At 41.0% G+C, this 22,047-nt stretch overlaps 1 protein-coding gene across 2 annotated transcripts in view; it reads left to right on the forward strand.

Annotated features, from left to right (window-relative positions):
- IGF2BP3 (insulin like growth factor 2 mRNA binding protein 3) overlaps positions 1–21,100 on the forward strand; it is a 117,813-nt gene extending 96,713 nt beyond the window's left edge. For both annotated transcript variants that reach the window (XM_042801782.1, XM_042801783.1), the window contains 5 exons: positions 7,972–8,091; positions 12,173–12,247; positions 15,926–16,057; positions 17,432–17,545; positions 18,419–21,100. In XM_042801782.1, coding sequence (XP_042657716.1) covers positions 7,972–8,091; positions 12,173–12,247; positions 15,926–16,057; positions 17,432–17,545; positions 18,419–18,520 — 543 coding nt within the window. In that variant the 3' untranslated portion in view covers positions 18,521–21,100. The remainder of the gene's footprint in view (positions 1–7,971; positions 8,092–12,172; positions 12,248–15,925; positions 16,058–17,431; positions 17,546–18,418) is intronic.
- Positions 21,101–22,047: the final 947 nt, after the last annotated feature.

Consider the following 22,047-nt stretch of genomic DNA (forward strand, 5'->3'; position numbering starts at 1 on the left):
AGTAACATCTCACTTAAGGTACTGACCATTGTGTAATAACCAGCTGTTTTTTGAGTTTCAGGTGTTGAAATGCAGTAGTCCCCAAATTGGAAATGCAGACAGAGGTTACTGCTTAGGTTTTCAATGAAGAGGAGAGGACCAGTTCAGCTAGTTGGACAGAAGGCTCCCACCTGCATGGCATACTTTCTGAGTGTCCAGGACTGAATTTGGTGGGGAGGGGAGAGGGGAAATAAAGCTACATGACCTTGCCATGGGCTGATTGCCTCAGAAAGGGTCATGCTTTTCGTTCATCTAGTGACATGGGTGTTTCTTACATGATACTGCAGTAATGCTTGCAGGGTAACGGAGAGCCGGCTCTGCTCTGAATACATACAGCTGGTTGTCAGCCCAGGGACCCGGATGGTGGAGGGAGGTGGTGTGATGAGCTCCTGGTCACACTCGGAGAAGGTGGCTGCAAGTGTGGTGTTGAAGCTGCTGTGAGGGAGTTCCTTGTCGTATTTGGAAATCCTTCCCGCCCCCCCTGCCTCTCACATCAGTCTGGGGTTCATGTGAACATGAAGCTTGGGTGGATGGTGGCAGTACCGTTCGTGCCTGGGAAAATGGGTGATGCTTCAGGGTGTCCAGAGTGAAGTCAAAAATACACACTGCTGCTTTTAAATTATATTTTGCTAGCTCTTAACTGACTGAATTCAGCAGTGAATAACTCTCTAACCTTCTGAGTGTAGTCCTGGCTTTTCAGGTAGTGAATATGGCAGAAGGTTTTAGACTCGCAGCATGGGCTTAAATCTGTTCTAAATAAACTCGAAAAACTCAGCAGGTGGGAGGAGCTCAGGCTTCAGATTAACTTACACTGGCAGCACCACTTTAGCTGATGTACAAGATGGTGACCTAAGAGGTGTTTGCACGGGTGATGTAAAACTGTGGATCACGTTAGCCCTATCAACCAAGACTTTAAGTTTTCCTTAATGAGCCTCTTGTTTCCAATGAAGGCTTAAACTTTCAGCATTAGGATTGGAAAATGAATACACTAGGATTTCTTTCACTAGTGTCAAAAGCTTATTTTTTATTAATGTATTGAATCCTACTGGAATGTCTTCAAGGATACTTGGCTTAATGTTGGTTTCCCCTTGCTGCAAGTTTTTATTATTAAATAAGTAAGAGCATTTAGTATAGCTGTAGGCCAGGATAATTCTTCACAGTATATTGCAAAAGCATGGTTTGAATTTTGGCTTTGGATCTGGTAGGGGGTTTGAATAAAACGATACCTCCTTCCCTGACAAAGCACAGGGTATTCTGAAGACCAAGTGAGTCATCTGTAAATCTGCCTTGGTGATAGTGATCATTGCAGTTAGGAAGGGGGAGAATGGCAAAAGAGAAATTTTTAACGCAGTCATCTACTGGTTGTGTATTTTACTTTACAAAGTAGATTTTTTTTTTTTTTTTTACTGTCTAAAACAACCCCACCAATAACCCACTAGGCTAGATTGTAGCCAAACATTGGTTGAGACTGTTTCTTGCAGTCTTAAATAGTTTTTATTTATTTCTGCCACAGCTAAAAAAAAAAAACCTGATGCTGGATAGAAATGGATAACATGACTTTGTGACTTAAAATGAATGTCTCATCCAAAGGTAATTAATTTGCAACACGTTTAGAGTAAATGAAAACACGTACTAGAGATGCATAATGGGCTTAGAAACCAGGAAAGATCTGATTCTGCTCCCATTATGTCTGGCACAAAATCCAATTTACTTCAGTAGGTACCATATTTTTTACAGATTTACAACCTTATCCCAAATGTTGCCATGGATTTACCAACTATATACATTTGATGGAGCAAGGGGTCTATGGAGACCCTTAAAACATGGCTGGAAAGTAGTTTATACTACTGTTAGGCTTGCAGAGAAAGACCTAGATAAATGCTCAAGTTAACATGAGGGGTATAATAAACATGTTCCCTTCCTAGTCCTGCGCTGCCCGGGATCAGATGGTTACACGGATTGGGGGAGCTGTGGGCTGACCTAGTAGCTGCATCAGCTGAAAATAAGAGAGGGGGGTTCATCTTGGAAGATCTGAGGAGGCAAAACTTTTTTTTTTTGGTGGTGTTTGAGGGGGTTTTTTGTGGGTTTGTGTGTGGGTGGTGGTGGGGCTATTCTGTGGTGTGATTATTTTTTTTTTTTTTTTTGGTGGTGTTTGTTTTTGTATTTGGGGAATGGTGTCTGAAACAATGTCCACTCTCCCAACTCTGGTGGTTTGGGACCTACTCTTTTACCTACCAACACTTATCTGAAGAATCACAGCTTTATTTTTCTGAGTTTTCATTCTTGCCTGGCCATGCTTTGGCTGTTATGCAAGTGTGAGATAAGGAATGTTTTCCCTTGTTATGATTTATCAGGTAAGGAAAAAGCTCTCTTTGTGTGTGATTTGGGGCAGTTTGTAGAACTGTTGTACCAGGCCTTGGTAAAAGAAGTGTTACAATAATAAGCTTATCCCAAGGGTAGCCTGTTGGGTTCTACAAATTCTTCTAACTTTGCAAGCAAGAGTTGCAGAAAAAGGAGTGAATTTGCAAATTTTCTTTGCTGCGAGTCCTCAGTTTCTGGCTCTGGTGTGAAGTAGTAGCCCTTGTGCTGGAGGGCATGAGGCAATATCACAAGAAGGGGAAGAGCCTCACCCCAGCTGAGGCTATGGAGACTAAGAAATGATTGCTCTGCTAAGCCAGTTTGTTAACAGTAAACTATAACGTGGTAGGGATGGCAGCAGAGAAGTGATTCTCCTGGGAAAATCTTCTGCCGGGCTGTGGAGTCTGGTTGGAGTGAAGGGGACTGTCCTGATGGTATGTGCAGTGCAGGAGCTCCAGGCTCCAGCCTCAGTGTAACAGGGAAGCAGCCAGGGGTTACAGGATTTAGGAACAAATTAGGCTAGATCTTGGATGGAGGTGATGGGAATTTAAAAAAGAAATAACATTAAAAAAAAAAAATAGTTGATATGGACTGTTAGGCTGGGCACAGATGGCTGGTGTTCGGGGACTTGCAGGAGGTATGGAAGGAGGTGTATCCAAGCTGGTACAGGAAAGAGAGTTGGACTGGTCTAAAATGTTAGAGCTATTGATGTGCAGAAGCAGTTGCTTAGTTTCACCCAACGGGGTACATTAATTTACATCTCTGTGTTAGGTCACTGTTTTCAATCATGATTTAAGTGAACAAACAGGAAATCTGATTTAAGTTGACTTATCAAGTTTTACATCTGTACTTTAGTTACCTTTCTGGAAGCCGTAGTGTAGTCTGTGCCACCACAGCCACCTTTTGCTAACATAGTGAATATCTTTCTATTTAAACAAGTATGCAGTTTACCATTTTCATTGGTTAATATATTTTTTCCATTTTCTGTTAAAAAATGATGAATGGTGCTTTTCTTATTTGCTTGATTAATTTTTAACTTCTGATTTTCATCGGGTTACATTTGGATGGAAATTGGAATCCAAAGAATGAACAAAACCAGCATTTAAAATTGTTTTCATTAGTTAAACGTGCCGGATATAGACGAAAATTCTTTATCAAGCCTGCATTGTGTTTAAAGAATACTGATTTTTGTAAAAACAAAGCAAATAATATCAGCTGCTTAGGAACTGAATTAATTGTTTCTGGTCACCATGTTCTTCAATTATCTGTTTCTTAGAATTCAGAAATCTTGGTTTCTGAATCTCTGTTTCTGGAGCTCTTTTTTAATTCTAAGAAACTCAAGTTCCCCATCTGAGTGAACATCCTGGTGTTGTCTGTGTGCCCCAGCTACACAAGACAAAACTTCTCTCCCCAAAGCCACATTCCTCAAGTGTATGCAGGCCTCCCATCCCACTGCCCAGAAGAGGATGTAGATTGCTTTATCTGTTGGGACCTGTTCAGTGTTAGGGTGGACTAATCCTGAGCTCATCCCACAGATATTGCTAGGGCAGCAGAGACATCCCAGTGTATCGCAGGCCTCTGAGACAGTTACTCATGAATTAGGCTGGATGGGTGGATATATAGACCATACATCTTGGAGAACCTAGGTAACTCTTTTAGTTTTTTTTTTTTTTTTTTTACACATTTCTGTCAGTTGCCAGGGTTGGTCTGATCTTGAATAAACTATTTGCCTATGACATGGGGGGGGGGGGGGGGGGAGGAAATAAAGTAAATGGGGAAGAAGAGAAAATCGCACAGAATTCTCCATGTATAGGAGACCTCACTGTTGTCAACTAATTCCATAATTTAATGAACTTTATAACTTCAGTAACGAATGCACACTAACATTTAGACTGAAAAGTATTTGAATTTATAACTATACTGTTAAGGCCCCTAAAATTATGAAGTGTAAAAGATGAACTGCAGGATGCTCTCCAGAGTCATTACAGACAGATATTCTCCAAGATATATATACACATATATATTTTAGCTTTTAAATTTTAAGTATATGTTTAAGCAAACTTGGCCTTGTTAAGGGAGTGAACGTTGAAGCTCAGATTCCATACAGTGGGAAATTAGTTCCCTAAATTTAGTGCTTCTAACATATGTTTAAGATCTAGGAATCTATTTCTGATATAACTTATGCTAGAAGTTCCTGGAATGCTCTATGACTTATGTGGCATGGCATGGGGAAGATTAAATTATAGTTGATTTTCTTCCATCCTAAAATCCCCAGAAGCATCTGTAAGATTGATGGGTGGTGTAGTCATTGCATTACATTTTGATGTGTTTCTTTTGGAGGATAGTCTTCCAGTAAATACAAAAGGATTTCAAAATTATTGTGGGTAAGGAGGTGGACAGATAATAAATTGAACTTGATGTTATGATACTCTCTTAAAAGCCTTAGCTAGACTTGATTTCTGCCAGAAGAAAAAAGAAAGAGCTGTTGTTTTTGATGTTCATGCTTTAAAACAAATCAAACAGTATGCTTTTTGAGTGGTTAAAAATCAGTATGGGTAAAGAAATGGACATAATTTCTCTAAATTGTGTGATGTTATAGTGAAGATGTATTTAGTTATATGTATGTGCCAGCGTGTCTCTGCAGACAAGAATTTGAAAAATTACAATGTATAAACAGTTCAGTATTGACAGATTCTCCACAGTTTCTTAATAAACATATATCACTGTTATACCAAAATGGAAGTCTAATGTTAAAGAACCTCACTCACACAAAAATAGTTGAAATCCTTTAGGAAAAAAGAAGTTGAAAGGTATCAACAAGTCAAAATTATGAGGAGGGATTGAGGGAGAGCACTGCAGTGAGCTGACTGTACAGTTGGAAAGACACATGTACATCTTCTGTCTTTCACTGCCTTTGCTGCCCATGTTTAAGGGTGAGGCAGCAGAAAGGAATTTCAGTGGTGAATTGAATCTAGCCAAGAAAGTGGCTTGAAATCAAGCTTTGGGAAGAAGAGGGGAAAACTGTGCTGCAGGCAGATGGGCAACAGAGGAAAGGCAGGAAATATCTGCAAACAAAAGTAATGAAGTTTGATTTGTTTCTGTGGTAGAGAAATGTGTCTGGAGGTGGGTTTAGGTAGAAGCTGTGTGAATTCTTGAAAACCAGGTCAACTTATGTGTTTGATTTGTAGCAGCGATGTATGAATTACCTGGAAAGTTTGTGTGTGTTAGCTCAAAGTTTAGCAGGAAGCGGGCGGCTGGAGTTGCGTGTGGGAGGAAAAACTTTGGCAGTGGACTTCTGCAGGAGCTGGAGCGTGTGTGGACAGTTGAAGGTAGCTGTTAAGGAGATGAGCAAACTACGGGCGGCAAAGCTGGCTCCACCTGGATTGGAAAGAGAGGTTGCCTCTACACCCGTTGCAGTTAGTATGGCTCCTTGCAATCGAATCAGAAAAAAACCAATGCCTCGTGAATTTGTATCCACGTAGAAACGGTTTTCCGAAGTGGTGAGATCAACAGAGTACCTACAGCAGCATTTCCAAATTACTGGAAACCTTGCTGGATTCACAATGAACATATAAAAGGACTTACTATGAGTACACTCACAGGATGTTTGTAATAATAGTAGAAGGAGAAAATGAGTAATCTTCTGGAAAGCAGTTTAACATATATACTGAAGTGACTAGTATCTTTTATTACAAATACGTTGTTCCAGGGCGTAGTTTTAAGATCATTTTAAACTGATATGTAGCCAGGTTAAAAGGGGCGTTCCCGCCTTTTCCCATGCCCTGACCTAATTGTTGCTGGTTCCTCCCTTGGTCCAGGACTGCCGCTTTTCTGGCGCTCTGGTTATTCGGGTCAGGGACCCACCGTCTGCCTTAAAAATCAACTGGCCCGGCAATCCTGTTGGCCCCAAAGCACACAGGGTAGCGGGGAGGGCTGCGACCCGTAGGCTTAAACCAGCATAAACTGACTGTGAATCCTGATGCCTTCTACTTGTGAAAACACAGGGTAAATTGTGCAACCGTTGCAATCACCTAAAGTGACTGGCAGAATGTGTTTCTATTCTCGATATCCTATTTTGGGGTTTCTTCACCTGGTACGTGGATCTGTGCCTGGAATTTGTTTCCCCCTGAGGTTACAGTTGACTTGTGTTTACCAAAAATACAGTGGTAAAACTTGGAAACAAGCATTTTGTTCTGATTTTTTTTTTTTTTTTTTTTTTATGGTTAATGTACTGGGACTCTGTTTCTCCTTGAAATAAGTTACTGAAATTTAAAAATAATTGGAGATAGCTTTTTTTTAGGATTGCAGCTGCTTTTTGTTTTGTGTTGTATATAGCATATCTTTTTCTGAAAATACCCCAGGAAAAGCTGCTTCGGTAGGCTTCTGTATGTGGGTCTGTATCCCTACCAAAATACACAAGGGAGCGAAGCTAAATGAGCGCGGTTGTTCTGATGTGCTTTGCTCGCTGGTGCTCCGGCTGACCGGCATGGTGGGCACGGAGAGAGTGAGGATGAGGATGGCGGTGTTGTCTTCCAAGACCCCTGCAGGAAAAGGGCTCGTTGGCTTTGTTTTGTTGAGGGCGAGCAAACCAAATTTTGAAAATCCGTAAGAGGGCTACGTAGAGGAAGAAATGCTTTAAAAGAGGGGGTCTTGAACACCTCCTAGTTCAAAGACAGGCTTGTGTGAAATGCTTTTGAGGAGTAACCCTGACATAAGTGGATGGATTAATGGGAGGGTGGCGTAGTGGGTACTCGGCGGTGCTCCATTAGTTCAAGACGAGCTCTTCTGAGGCTGGTAAAATAGTTATGGCTTATTGTGGCATATGTAACCCTGCAGTTCGATCATTGCTGTGCAGCATGTAGAGAGGATCTCAAGTGTTATGTTGTGCTCTCCAGCTGCGGCATCTGCTTGAAAGCAATAGGAAGCTGCAGTGGTGCCTGATATCCAGTGGGTGCAATGCGAGGGTCCTCTTGCTTTTAAGAATGCCTAATCTGATGTTTAATTTACTAGCCTGCTTGAGGCTGGCTGCCAAGGCTCCAACTGTTGCATAATGTTACACAGGAGGAATCGCTGGCAGTTTTCAATCTGGCTATCATTCCAGATCACTCCCACACAAAGGAAATTGTAGCATATATGTAACTCTGAGGCTTTTTGTGCTGCGCTCAGCACAATCTAAAATTAAAAAAATAACCAGGAAAACTAGAAAGAGTTTGCCTGCTCAGGCTGTAGCCTCATCTGCAGTCTTGCATATGGAAGAGAATCCAGACAGTGACAGGTAAGAATGAAAGTCCTACGAAGAAGCAATACCTCAATAATTTTTAAAAAAACCTGTAAGCATTAAAATTGTAAGTATTTTATAAAAGATGAAATAATCCTCTTTTGGCTCAAACTGTTCTTTCATGTTGTGTGAACTCTGTGATTCCCAGAAAAAGCCAGACCCTAATACTGAGACATCACAGGACATCATAAGATTTCCCCCTCATTTCCATGCATGCCTGTTCTGTACCCGTTTTCCTGTCAGTCTGATTCGTAATGTTCAAAAACATTCACTGCATATTTCCTTCTTCCCCACAGCAACAGCCCGAGTCTGAGACTGTTCATCTGTTCATCCCAGCCTTGGCAGTTGGAGCTATTATTGGCAAGCAGGGACAGCACATCAAACAACTTTCTCGTTTTGCAGGCGCATCTATTAAGGTATTATTACACTGACTAACTTTCTGTCTATTCTACATGACACTTTCAGCAAGTTTGCACAAGCCATGTTTTCGTGAACGTCCTCCCCCACTCTGTGCTTAGAATGTGATGTGATAAATGGTACATTTGTTTATAAATCATCTTTTAATCTTCCTTGAGACAAGATAATTAGAAGCATGTTTTCAAACGTCTCCTGAGGTGTGAAATATAAGCTGCAAGGAAAACTACTTTGGTGGTCTCAATTTCTTAGAAATATACTTAAGTCTTAAAGGCTTTCTTCTTGCTTTCGGTAAAGCAAAAACTGGTGAGGTAAATTCCCTTTCTAAAAACAGCAGCACAGGTGAAGCCTTCTGCTGCTGTGGCCACTCCTGCGGGTCTGTTCCACACGGGTCGGTCTGTGCTGTCAGGTTTGGATGGTTCCATGAGGAAATGTTCGCATTTTAAAATCACCCAGGTTACTCCAAGCTCCTGGGGTCGGTCAGTTCTTTAATATGATGTCTACTTCAGCCCTCTGCTTTAACATCCAGCTGTTTGTGTTGACCGCCTCAACGTAGCTAAGAGCAAGATGGTTTGCAGACATTGACCCAACAGTAGCTTCAGCTTGAATTTTAGTCAATTTGGTGAAATCCTCCTTGGCTGTGTATAGGGATTAGTACCGGCTGCAGTTTGTAAGAAGGCCTAGTGTTTCTGCTACTAACGCCCTTGTAACCACAAGTATCTTCTCATAGGTACCTGAGCTTTTTTCTTGTAAATAGCCAGTTCTGCTATTCCATGTGGTAAAGGTAATATTTTGGGCTAAATTAAAAAAGAAAAAAAAAAAAAAACGAAACAGATTGATGTTTTCCTGCACAGATGAAGCAAACGTTTTCTTCTTTGAACTCTTCTTGCTCAGGAGATGTGGCATATTTTGTGAGCGTTACGGCAGGGATTTGCCAAAGGTCAGGTGCAGAGGGGCAGGAGTTGGCTGTGCTGAGTTGGGCTCAGTTAAGCCAGTGGTGAAGCTGGACTTGGTTTGGAAGGTATTCATCTAAGTGTGCGGAACAAAATAATCGGGGAACACTTATGAATGAATCTTGCATGTGGTTTGCCAAATGCTGATCCATTTAGTGGCCAGTCAACCAACTGGCACGCTGCCCAATTCCATCCTTTATTGAGCAGTACATTAAGTAGTTGTTACACTACCCAGATGGTTTACATTACTAGAGTACTAATAATCATATTTTTTAGGGAAAGAAATGGAATAGAAGAAAGTGAGAGGTGTTGATTTTTCTTTATCAAATCTGTCTTGCATGGAGGTGTGATGTATCACACGTATTTCTCCTTTCTCTCTCCATTCCCATAGTTTGGATCTATAGATTAAGTGGTATATGGAAGGTGCTGTTAGATGGAGAGAGAAATGTGAAATAACCTGGACCTCCAAGAACCCGTCCAAACTAGTTCTTTAGTTGGTCCTTGGAAGACAGTTTAGTGGAAAGGGAGTTTCCAGTGTTTCTCACGCATCTGGCTACCGGTGGCCTCAGGCTTCCTTTACTGGCTGGCACCCCTCTACCCAACACACTTAACATAGCTGTGTTAATTGAAATTCATCTAGAAGTTTGCTAAAGCTCTTGTCTTTTGTTCCTTCGGCAAGAATAAAGTAAAGAAGATTTTTGTGGAAATAGGATTAAATCTTAACGAAGCTGTACAGATAGAGAGGGTATGCTTGCTAAATTGGGAAGTTTCATGTATGCTGATCAATTAAAATAAAAATGCGTCTTCATCTGTGATCTGACAGAACAATATGGAGCAGCATGCTTGCTTCTGTGTGATGTGCTAAATGTGACTAGTAACTCACTCAAAACTTCTGAACTCGCCTTGTGTTGACCACCTGCCCTTTAACATAACTTCTGAGGAAAAATCATAAATTGTGAACTGTCAAGGAACCTGTGCTTTTAGCTAAGAGTTGGAGGGAGTGCTGCCTCAGTAACTAATTTCCCAGCCTGTAGTAATTATACTTCGTGGAGGAAGTAAGTCTTTGTGTACAACACTGAACTTGTTTTGAGATGTGCTGTATACTGTCACAGATGAAAATGTTTTACATCCCCACGCATCTTCCTCGTGCTCTTGCTGAACTTTGTAGATCTGATGAAACCTGTTAGCCACCGAGTAAGACTACCCCAACTGCAGGTGTGTAGGGGTTCCGCGTAAGGCTGCGGTGTCCAGCCTGTCACTTCAGAGGTGCATGTGGCTGTTGGTGAGCTCAGGTTGTGTCCCAGTGCTGGCTGTCATTGCTTGGCAATACAGGCTCCCTGTGGGGCTCCGGCGGACTGAATTGTTCAGCAAAGGAGCCAGGCAGAGATTTCTGGGCTGTCGTCTGCCCACCCTGTACTACAGCACTGGGTCCTGTTGGAACCAAGCGTCTCCCCGGTTATAAACGACTCCCGGAGTAGCCCTTCCTGTCTTTGCAGGAGTTGGGATGACCACTGTAGGGTTTTGGGCGTATGAAGTTGTCAGCTTGTGACTTGGCATACGGAAGACTGGTTGTTTTCCAGTTAGGAATGTAAAACTATTTCTCTCAGAAGCTAAAAATTCACCACTTGGATACTATTTGTGTGTACGTAACTTTTCTTTTCAAGAGCAGACCAACAAAATTCACACTGAAGTCTCTTAGGTTGCCCCTTCAGACACCACAATGTTAGTTGGTACATGTTTCTTCCACGGCCCTCGGCCTTATTTTACTCCAGCTGCTGAGAACAGGACATTTTAAGATAAAAGCAAAGCAAAAAATGTCCCAGGATGTTTAAACACATGTAAGATGTAACAAAGGCTTAATGGAAAATATTTTTCCTAAAATTTCAATAGAGGCACTGATATTCACTAAGAAAATATGAGGTGACAGAGAGTCAAACTACAGTGTCCATTTTACATGAATGGCAACTATCAGACTGAGCTCTGTTCAGTCAGCTGCCTCCGAATGTGCCTTGAAATTTTGCCTCTCTAAAACACTTGTGTTCCAAAGAATGAATGGGTTTAGTCTGTGCTTGCCCTTACCACATCATGTCATATAAATGTATGGCTGTAAAATGAATGTGTATTTTTAGATATAGCCAATTGGAATGCAGTAATCGCATGAAAAATAAATATGCAAACCAGATAACTAGCATGTAATGTCTTCTCCATCTTGGGCTACAATATGAATAATTATATAAACTTTCGTTAGCAAAATTCTTTAGTGAATATGATGCATGGTGACTGGTAATTTGTCTGAAATAAACTACAGCTGTTAAATATGAATAACATCCCTATGCCAACAGCTAAGATGAAATCCTGTAGTGTTTAATATATTGCCCATTCAACAGCAGCTATGTAATACTAGCTACAACAATGGAAATGTCAGTTGTGATAAACAAAAGATTCATCCAGAATGTCAGAGGCTAGTTTGAATTATTTAATGCCACTGGAGTCTGAGAACAACACCCACAGAAATGTTACTTTTGTGGTGACATGAACTGCTAAAGACCCTGCAGGCCTCTCTGTCCCAGCTCTGGTGGAGCTTAATTTTTATTTGGGTGACACAAATTGTCTGTAGATAGAAACCCCTTGGAAACTGCGAACTCATTGTCCAGTATAGAGGAATGTTTTGGATCTGATTAGTTACAACAGTAAAGCGATCTTCTGTTCTCAGGGGGGACAGATGCAAACTTTTGCTAATGAGCCAAACTTGTTAGCCTGTTTAAGTTAGTGGGCAGGGATTGGGAATCTTGGTCTATTAGCCATACTCGTCTTTTTGAAGGCTACATGTCTTACATCACTCATAGCCACATGAAAATGGCTTGTGGGATTTTGCCATATGTGGATGAGTAGCTATGCTTTTAATTTTCCGAAGTAAATTTGCTAGAGTTTAGCCAATTTCTCCGTATTTCATTATAGCTAATTAATGCACTTTAAAGAGAACAAACCCGTCATGACTGAAGTGTAATGCTGCTGCTGTAATGAATAATTTTTCACTCTTGAACAGAATGTGAGACTAAAATGGGGAGGAGGTGGCTTTAAACTATTCCTTCAAAAGACAGCTACCAAAAGCTATGTTTATCCATTCCAGATTGCCCCTGCTGAAGGACCAGATGCCAAGCTGAGAATGGTTATCATCACTGGACCTCCAGAAGCTCAGTTCAAGGTACAACATAGAAAAGTGTGTCAGTCTGTAGTGGCCTTTGGACTGTAAGGGACAACACTGAAAACAAAACACTTGGTTCCAAGCACCATTTTATTCAGAAATTCAGTAAGCACTAGATTTCTGCTTTCCTTTTGTCAAAAGCTATCCCATGAATATGAGCAATACAGTAGTATCACAGGCCATATTCTGGCCACCTGAAAACTGGTGGGAGTTTCGTGTAAGTTAGAATCGAGTCTAGCATGAAAATATTGCCATATTACATTCTTATTTTCCCTTTTATCTACAAGCACAGTAGTTCAGTCTTTCAAGACTGTCTTAATACAGGCAACAGTTTAGTGTATTTAATTGAAATAACAAAGCTGACAAGATGAGAGACTGAGTTTTCCCAAGTTACTGTTGTGTGCCAAATGGAAAATGCTTTTCTGGGTAGCTCTACAGACAAGTGCAGAACTTCTAATTGTATTTCCACTACAACTACAAGGAGGTACTCGACCTGATTATCCCGTTTGTGTTCAGAGTGAGTCCTGGGGTGGCCTTCTGCCTTAAGTGCCAAGGGATAAGTCTAGTTACCCCAAAAGGGGTTTGACCATGCTAGGGGTGATGCAGACAACTCGGTGCAGCAGCCTGGCCTCATCACAGATGAGGTGCAGAGCGGGTAGAAAGTCACTTGAGAGTTCATGTCCTGGCATCGTTCTCTTGCCTGTTCTCGTTTCTGTCTTTGTACATTTGCTTCAGGGTATCTTGCAAGAAGGAGGTGCACAAACTTCAGGCATATCTAGAATCAGATTCATTAATGCCTTTAGGAGTTTTGGAGAAGTATCAGGGCAGGTATTTTGCAGTAGTAATAGTGAACTAGATGCATTTGGGATTATTGCTCAGTTACCATATGCATTTGAGAAGTTATCGAAGGCAAAGCATAATTTAGAACCTCTGATTCCTTGAGGTTTTCTGTGTGCATGTGGGCTTGGCTATATGACGTGTTCCACATATGGGCTGATCTTGTGATCTGGGATCAGCACAAGGTCAGATTCTGGCTACCTTTTCTTTCCACCAGATATCAGTGAACTTACTCTCAAGCAGTAGTAGGCTGAAGTAGATTTGGACATCTCTTACCCTGACTTTCACGTAGGCAGAGTCCTCAGGCTTCCTCCCTAAGATAGACTTGAATTCCCACAGAGTTCTTTTGCCAGCTCTTCTCCCCACCCTAGATCATGCAAGGAGCAGAGTCTCCCATTTCTGTACCCCACACATTGGTTAAAACCACATCAATCAATTTTTTCCTCCACATTTGAGTTTCTGCTTGCAAAAGGAGGGATCAGTGTACCAGCACAGCTGATGCCCCTGAGTATGCTGGTCTTGTGAAGAAGGGTTATCCCCTGGGGCTTCCTTCAGCTCCAGTCCTCGTAATCTTTTACTACTCTGAGCAACACTCTCTTGACTGAGATGGGCAGAGTCCAGTCCTTCCTTTTATCATCAGTGTTAACCTGAAGCAAGCCTTACGGTCAGGGCCAAGCTTCACTAATGCTGTCCTTAAGGTCTGTTTAAGAAGGGTCTTTTCTATCTTTGAACATGGACTACTGCTTGTTAGGCACCAAAAATGTAATCTGGGTGCACAACAACTTGAAGAGGCAATAGCTGCTGCTCGGACGAGTAACCAGCTCTTGGAGAGGCAGCGTCATTCCAGAGCCTGTGAGTTTGGCATCCTTTCCCTACTACATTGTGTTCTGCTGTTTGTGATTCATGTCCGTGGTAGCTGCAGTGGCTGCACCCCTTTCTTCCTCAGCTGCAGTAGCCTGAGGGTGTTGCGGTATGCAGGGCTATTTATTAGCAAGGCAACAGGAAGAGAATATGCCACTGTTTACAGCCTCTGCTGCAGTGCTCCCTAGAGCTTCGGCATACCCGTGACACCGATGTTCAGAGATGATCATGTTGCCTCGGATATGGGACACGTGCAAGCAAAGTGGAAGCTAGTGTAGGGAACGTATTTCAGCCACTATTTTACTGTTGAAGGAGCTGCAGCCCAGTTAGGTGGTTTCCTTCTCTTAAAGGCTTTTCAAGAGCTGAAACATTTGGGATGTTGGAAATACATCTACAGCCTTTTCAAAAAGTCAGCATCCCACCTGGCTTTATAACTCAGCAGTAACACACGCATTTTTCCTGTAGCACCTCTCCCACTGAACCCTGTAGCCTGTGCAGGTTGTCAAGGTGTTACGCACACGAAAAGCATTGCTGTTGAAATAAGGGCTCCGCTGCCTCCTCTCTGTGTCTCAACAAATTTGGAAATAGTTTCAAAATCCCCAGCTCAAGATGATGGCTTGGAGTAGCATTAGATCTGCTCCTGGCAAGCAGTTTTGAAGTGTTTTTCTGATTCTAGGGCTGTTGATGCTGCCAGAACATGGTAGCTTTTGTGTGGCTTTTTTGTGTAGTCTTTTGTCTCGCTGGATAGATGACAGCTTTTGTCCTCTGTGACAGGGTCCCATGACAGTTTCCCATCTAGGTCAAAGCCATGCGTTAGAGATTCTTCAATGCTCTTCAAGTGCAGTTTGACTTACCCAAAATACTTTCAGCTCCAAGGTCACAAGACGTCTTTCATCTTACCCTTTCTAGGGTAACATGAACTTGATCAGGCTTTTAGGACATGAGCTAGAAATAAGATAAAGTAAGCTGCCACTATTTAAAATGATCATCACATCATGCAATCTTTTTGGACTTTTCATATTCCATTGCAATGGTGGCCTGTAAGACGGTTGGTTTTAGCACGTGTGCAGCGACAGGGCTGGTGGCTGTGATTTAAAGAAGGCGATAAGGAGTCTGAACTGGAAAGGCTTTTGTCATCCTCGGTTTATGGTCATTACAGAGCATCTCTCTTCGGTGTGTCAATAAAAATGTTCTTTTGATGCCTGTAGGAGATGCGGAGCAGAAGATCTGGCTACCGTTCTCAAGAATTTACTGATGAACAGCAGGGCATGAGGAAATAAATATGTTTAAAAAAATCAGCAAGATTCACGAGCTCAGTCTTGGTGGACATTCTTATTGCCACCTGGCACTTGTGTGTTCCCCAGAAAAGGGAACTGTGTGGTGGTCAGAGTAATACTGTTCCCATGGTGCTATTTAGATCCAGGCAGTTTGATTTTTCACTTCAGAAAACTGAGCAAGCCCAGATATATTTATTTTTAAACAGTATGTTTTAATGGATTGTAAAAGCAAGCTGTTTGCTCTAATTGTAGTCTTTATCCCATGACTTGTTGGGGGGAGCTTTTTAAATTTTTTTAGCTTAGCATCCTTAAAAGAAAGGGTTTCTGAGCCAATTAATTGCATTCTATACTTCTGGGTGTAATAAAAAATGCTTCAGGCAGACAAGTTCATCTCTCCACCACTCTTCTACCTCTACAGAGATGCAATAGTTTCTTTTAAAAGCAACATTTCTACTGAAAAGCGTAATAATAATGATCTCTGTTAAATTGCTCTGTGATTCCCTGGTTTGTCATGCAATCTTTCAAGTTGGACAGTGGTATTTCCTAGTTTGGTACAAAGATTTGTTTTAGAGAAATAGTTATTGTTTGTATTAGGGGAAATGCTTTGCCAGGGTTGTGTACTGAGAATTCTTCTTACTGTGGAATTTCTTGAAGTTAACTGGACTTCAATAAGTGCATTCTCTAACTGGAAGAATTTTTGTAGGCTCAAGGAAGAATCTATGGAAAACTTAAAGAAGAAAATTTCTTTGGACCTAAAGAAGAAGTGAAACTTGAGGCTCATATAAAAGTGCCATCCTATGCTGCTGGTAGAGTTATTGGTAAAGGAGGCAAAACAGTAAGTAGCTGAAACAAAACTTTTAGTGGTGTTATGTTTCATATTTCAGTGTGTGTGTGTTTGTGTAAGGCTTAAACATGTAGCTAACTAATAGCTGATCCTCTGAAGTTACGTTAAAGCAGGTGCTGGTCTCTTAGCTGTACTTGTTCAGATTTCCTTTCTTCTAGTGTGGAGTCAAGAGAAGCTGATCTCATATAATGATTTATTTCATCCAAAAGAAAAAGAAAAGAGGGGAGGGGGAGAGGCAGCAGTCTAACAAAAATCAGTAGTCCCAGTCAGACCTGCAGGGATTTATTAACAGAAATGTAGTTCTTTCATTTAGAATGAATGCACTCATACTCGAGACCTGCTTCTGTGCACCTTAGTTTATTCCAGATTTTGCAAAAAGATTTTGCTAATCTCATTTAATGAAATCAAATCCAATGTGTCCAAAGGTGGCATTTCTGGCCAAAATGAAGTGAAATCATCATTTCTAAATAAGTGTCAGGAAATTAAGACATAATCAGACCTCAATATTACCAAAAAATTAGCTTCAACTTAATTGATGGCATTTCCTAGGCTCAGTTTTTTTGCATAAAATAGCATCACTGAGATTTTTCAATCCTGGAAAGGTGCTGGTACTCGAATATTTTCGTACGGTTGTAAGTCAGGAGCTAGCTGATATTTGTAAAGGAATGGTTCAGTCTTGGGTGTCTCTCCTTGAGTGCAATGAGGTCTTGAAGTTAAGTGTCAGGAGGCAACATGGCCTCTTTCATTACTTACAATGGTAAGAGGTTCAAGGACAAACATCTCTGAGAAGTTGTTCATCTAAAACATGTTTGAATAAATAATGCTATGCATTTCTAAAACAGAATTAGGGTAAACAGGATAAAGAGACTAACCTTACCTCTTCTTAACACTGTGGAAGCTGATAGGCTACTGAAAATATTTTGGACACTTCTCATTGTTCTACTTGGAGTTCTCCATCTTGCGGAGATTTTTCAAGGAAAAATGTATAAATGCTTTTTTTTTTCCCTTCCCTACATCATACATTGTATGAGTTTTCTGACCTTAAACTTGTAAACTCAACTGTAAACACCGTGGCATCTATTTCCTTTTTTAAAGTCGTGTATTTAGCACCTTCTGTGTGTTGTATTTAGTCTTTAAAACACTTCTACAAACCTAGAGAACTTGGTGCTAATTTTTGTTAGAGATACAAGAGGCTCATCTCATAGAGTGCACGGTGCTGTTCAAAGATGCTTTCTGTTAGTGGGTTTCTTTTTTTAAACATAACTTAGAGGATGATGTTTCTGTAGTCAGTAGGCTCTTTGAGATTTGGTGGTTGGGGGATATTTGTTTGTTTAAGATTTTCTGACTGCTGCAATCTATTTATAGGTAAATGAGCTTCAAAACTTGACAAGTGCAGAAGTTGTAGTCCCTCGTGACCAGACGCCTGATGAAAACGATCAGGTGGTTGTGAAAATAACTGGTCACTTCTATGCATGCCAGGTAGGAGGACTGGAATGAATTTCTGTATTCCCGTGATGTTTCCATGATCTTTCTTTTACATCCATGTGCTAGAGCCAAGGGATGGAAGGCTTTATTTTGAGGATGCAGAAAGCACTGCTTGCCAGGCTCCTCTAGTTGTCTTGCTGCCATGAAATTTCCTCATGCCTTGAGAGAGATTTGTAGCAATATTGCACTGTTACATACGTAAAACCATCTCCTTAAATTCTCCTCTTGGTATATGTGGGCTCTGGCACTGCTAAAACATTACAAGCAAAAGAAAACCCAAGTTGTGATTGGACTGAAATTCGGATGGGAGGGAGGTACGAGCCATTTTTCATAGTACATGGCAAGATCTACATCTACAATTTGTCGACATCAGCCAATCTGGATTTAGTATCGTAACGAAAAGGATCAGAAGATCCCTTCCCCTCACCTAACTCTTAGTTCAGACCAATTCCTTTTGATACTTTGCTACAGGTCACTTGTAGTTCGGAAAGGTGATGTCCACTCTCTATTCGAACAGTGGTTCTTACAAAACACTAGTATCTTTGGAGGAGTAAAATGACAGTAGCCTGTAGCATCAGTGATCTTAATGTTGGTAGTCATCTTCCCGTGCCCGTGCTTTCTATATTCCAGATGTGAAAACTGACCAGGCAGGTAGGTACGGGAGGTGGAAAAAGAAAAACTAACAATTTAGTACATCACGACTAACCCGAGTCGAGTGTATTTTAGCTCACAAGTAATCTTGTCAGTACTAGCAATTTAGTTATTGCAGATTTTCTTAATCTAACTAGCACCTACCGGTGGTTGTAAACAGCCACCGCCGCCGCAGCATGGCAGCATGATGGGTTGTTTCTTCTTTCTGTCCTTCAGCTTGCTCAGAGAAAAATTCAGGAAATACTGGCTCAGGTAAGAAGGCAGCAGCAACAGCAAAAAACATTGCAAAGCGGACAGCCTCAGCCAAGACGAAAATAAAGGTTTAGAAAACGGCCCATCAGAGACAGATGCCAGACCAAAGACAGACTGTGCGACAGAGAGACGGGTGGTGAGCACCTGTTGACGTTATATGCAGAAGATCCACCAAGCCAATCACCTGTTCGAGGACCAGGCAACCGTTGAACGCTGTCTCTGAGAATGTATTCTTTAGGCTCTCTCAAACTTTTGAAACCCAGCTTTAAAATAAGGACCCCTTCACTTCCCTTTTGTTCTATTCTCACAATTTAACATAAACTCGTTAGTCTTTTTTATTGTTCTTATTATTCCCCAACAATTTTAGAACTTGGTTTAATGAAGCTTTCTCTTCTGAGTTCACTGGTTTAAAAAAAAAAAAAAAAAAAAAGAAAAGAAAAAAAAAAGAAAAAAAAACAACAACAAAAAAAGAAAAGGCATTGCTCTTATAGGTCCAGTTGTAAAAGAAGAAACACATTTGGCGGGTGGGATTGCGGGTGGGCTGGGGTTAGAGCAAGGGTATTGACAAGAGTTTAAGTGTTAATCCCAATGTTGAAACAAGTGGCATTTTTTAAAAATAATTTGGTTGCATTTTTACATAACACTGCCATGAATAACCTAAGGGAAGTGTTGAATGGTGTTGGCCAGGGCATAAAAAGATAAATATGCATTTTACTAAACTACCTCAGGCATTTAGTACCTCAATGAGAAATTGTTCCTTTTTTGCTTTTTTTTTTTTTGGTATTTTGTATACTTTATAAAGCTAATAGTTCTTGAGCATTTTATTTTTTTAAAAAAAATTAAAATTTGATCAGCCACCAGCCAGGAGTACTACAGACTTATCGGGGAAAAATATAGTAGAGCACTTCTAGCTGCTGGCTGACGGGAGTAAGGTGGGTAAAAAAAACATAGCCTCAGATTTTCTGAGGGCTTCAACACCATCATTTGTTTAAGAAAAAAAAATTCAGTGAATGTTCAAAAGATAGTGAATGATGCCAACATTCGGATAGCAGCAATGCCGTTTAGTTTTCTTTTAAGATGGGATGAAAAAGTTTGTGACGGTACTTTTTTGGGAACAGGACAAGGAAGTGATGGCAAGAGGCTGGGGTTGGGGGAAAAATTTAGAAGGCTGCAAGAGGCTGAATTTTTTTTTGTGCTACTTGATTGAATGCATGAACCCTTTGTGCCTTTGACCATCACTACCTAATAATGCTACATTTAACCATTTGCAGCCCATTTGGACTTTGCCATTTTGTTCAAAGAGCAAGCTTCATCTTCAGTTTGATAGAACACTTGGTCTGCTAGAGAGTATTTGAGGCCGCGAGGGTCTCTGTTGTCTGCAGATCACATCATACTGCTTTCAGTTACCACGATGGGGGAAGGTCAAACAGTGTTTGATCACATTGAAAGATAATGAAAGGCTAAGTTTACATATCCAGCCGCTGTTATGGGCCACACTAAGCCACTTTGAAGGTTTTAAAAATTATTACAAGGAAAAAAAAAAAACACAAACAAAAAAAAAAAACAAAAAAACAACCACCTCTAGCCTGGCTTATAATAGATGCAGCAGGATTTATGCACGTTCTGCAACCAACCATTAGAGAAGAAAAAAATGTCAAAAGGCAGGGATAACAGGAAAGTTACCAAATTTAATTTCCGAATGTAATTTGAATGATGATTGTGGTAATAGTGACACATTCAAGTTTCTACAATAAACTTCAGTCTACCTCAATTTAAGAAAAAAAAAAAAATATGTGGCAACACATGGTGCATAAAGACTGCTGTGTGTGTGTGTGTGCGCGTGCGCGCCTGTATGTGTGTGGTCGACAGAGCCATGCTATTACCTCTGAACCTTTTTTTGTGATGTTTTTTGTGCATGAGATGATCAGAATCACCATGCTGCACTGATTTGAGGGGCACAACGAGCAAAAACATTTGTTTCATCATTTTGTTATCTACCTCTTAGGTTCATGTTGAAATAGAGGCATTACTACATAGACTTAGATAATCTTCCCAAAGATCATTGTTGTACAGATTAGATAATTTTGAAAATGGTCTGAAGTGTTTTTCCTGCATCTCTTCTTTACTAATTGGTTTAAAAACCACAAACTTATGTTGTAGTTTTAGCAAAGAAAAATTGAGTTTCTTTTCCTTTTTTGACAGTGACCTTCATCTAGCCTTTAGGATAATTTTTTTTTTTTCTTACAATGAATTTAAAATTACTGAAGTATGAAAAGTCATAGTATTTTAATTTTTGTTGAGGCTTAAGTCAGTCTGACGTTCCTTTCTTAACGTTTGAGAAGGATTTGACTTCATTATTTTCCATAAAAATTACTTTACAAATAGGCGCTGCATTTACATCTGTTGATTTAAATTCTGTCATATCTCTTAAATTTCTAGACTTAGTATGGTAAATCATGTTTTTCTTTTCAATTGAGACTTGGTAATTTGGAGTATTTGGGAATAGCTAGAAAGTAAATACTGTAAATGATTTCAGTATCCACAAAGTATGGATCATTTTTCATCTGTAATGTGCCCCCCAATGCAGCTCCACTTGCCAGATGCCTCTGAATGGAATAAAGAGTTTAACTCCTATCATCAGATAAAGTCGTGTGGTGTTTTTTTAAAGCTAATGAGGCGTAGGCACAGACTGCTCTAAGTAGTTGGGGTACTTTGATCAAGTTGGTTTTCTGTCCGTAACGCTGACTGGATAAGGATGAAGAGTCACCCGGAGGGCAAGCACTAACCTGGATGCCCTTCCCAATACAAGCAGGGACTTCTGTGGCGCTTAGTTCAACTTCTCTCTCTCAGCTACCAACGTTACAGCCTGTACTACACCCTGCAGTTCATGGTTCAGCCCTACGCAGATTGCTTAGGCCGATCGGCCGTGAAAGGGATTTGTACTCGGCCGTCCTGACCCGGGGCAAGCTTGAAGGAATCTTTAATGGGTTTGAGTTGAGATCTGAACTGTAGTCAATGATTTTCTCTCCTGGCTGCTTTTTCACCCAATCTTTACTTTGCTCTCAGCGTGATGAAGCTGTGTAATGAAGACGGGCCTAGAAGCTCAGCTAGGCAGAACCAGTCCCACCAGCGAGCAGCTGGGATGGCAACCGGTACCTCGCTCCTCCTGGCCCCCACCCAAACACAGGCCCCTTGCCAGTGAGGCCGTATCACCTCACCAACTCGATCCTCCTTAAAATTCTTTGGAATGGAAATGAGACTAGGTGAACAATTCAGAGAGGGGGGGGTTGGGGAATGAAGCTCTGTCATGAATAATATAACGCTGTATCCTTTGAAGGGTGGAAAACCAATCTTGCAATCCTGTTTTCCAAACTCTTGTACCTGCCCGCTTGTCTTCACAGCTCGTTTACTGGGACCAACCAGCAAAAAGAGGGAACTGAAATTCTGTCTGCAGGAGACACCGCACGGGGTACTGCATTCCACAGGCACCTCTAAGCTCACTTTTCCATGCCAATATTGAACTATCTTCTCAGAACCAGCGTCTGCCCTTTGAGCAACATAAGTTAAACCTTCCTCTGTATTGCTACTGCATT

The sequence above is a fragment of the Tyto alba genome, unplaced genomic scaffold (assembly GCF_018691265.1).
Source record: "Tyto alba isolate M040663 unplaced genomic scaffold, T.alba_DEE_v4.0 Super-Scaffold_38, whole genome shotgun sequence".
Lineage (NCBI taxonomy): Eukaryota > Metazoa > Chordata > Aves > Strigiformes > Tytonidae > Tyto > Tyto alba.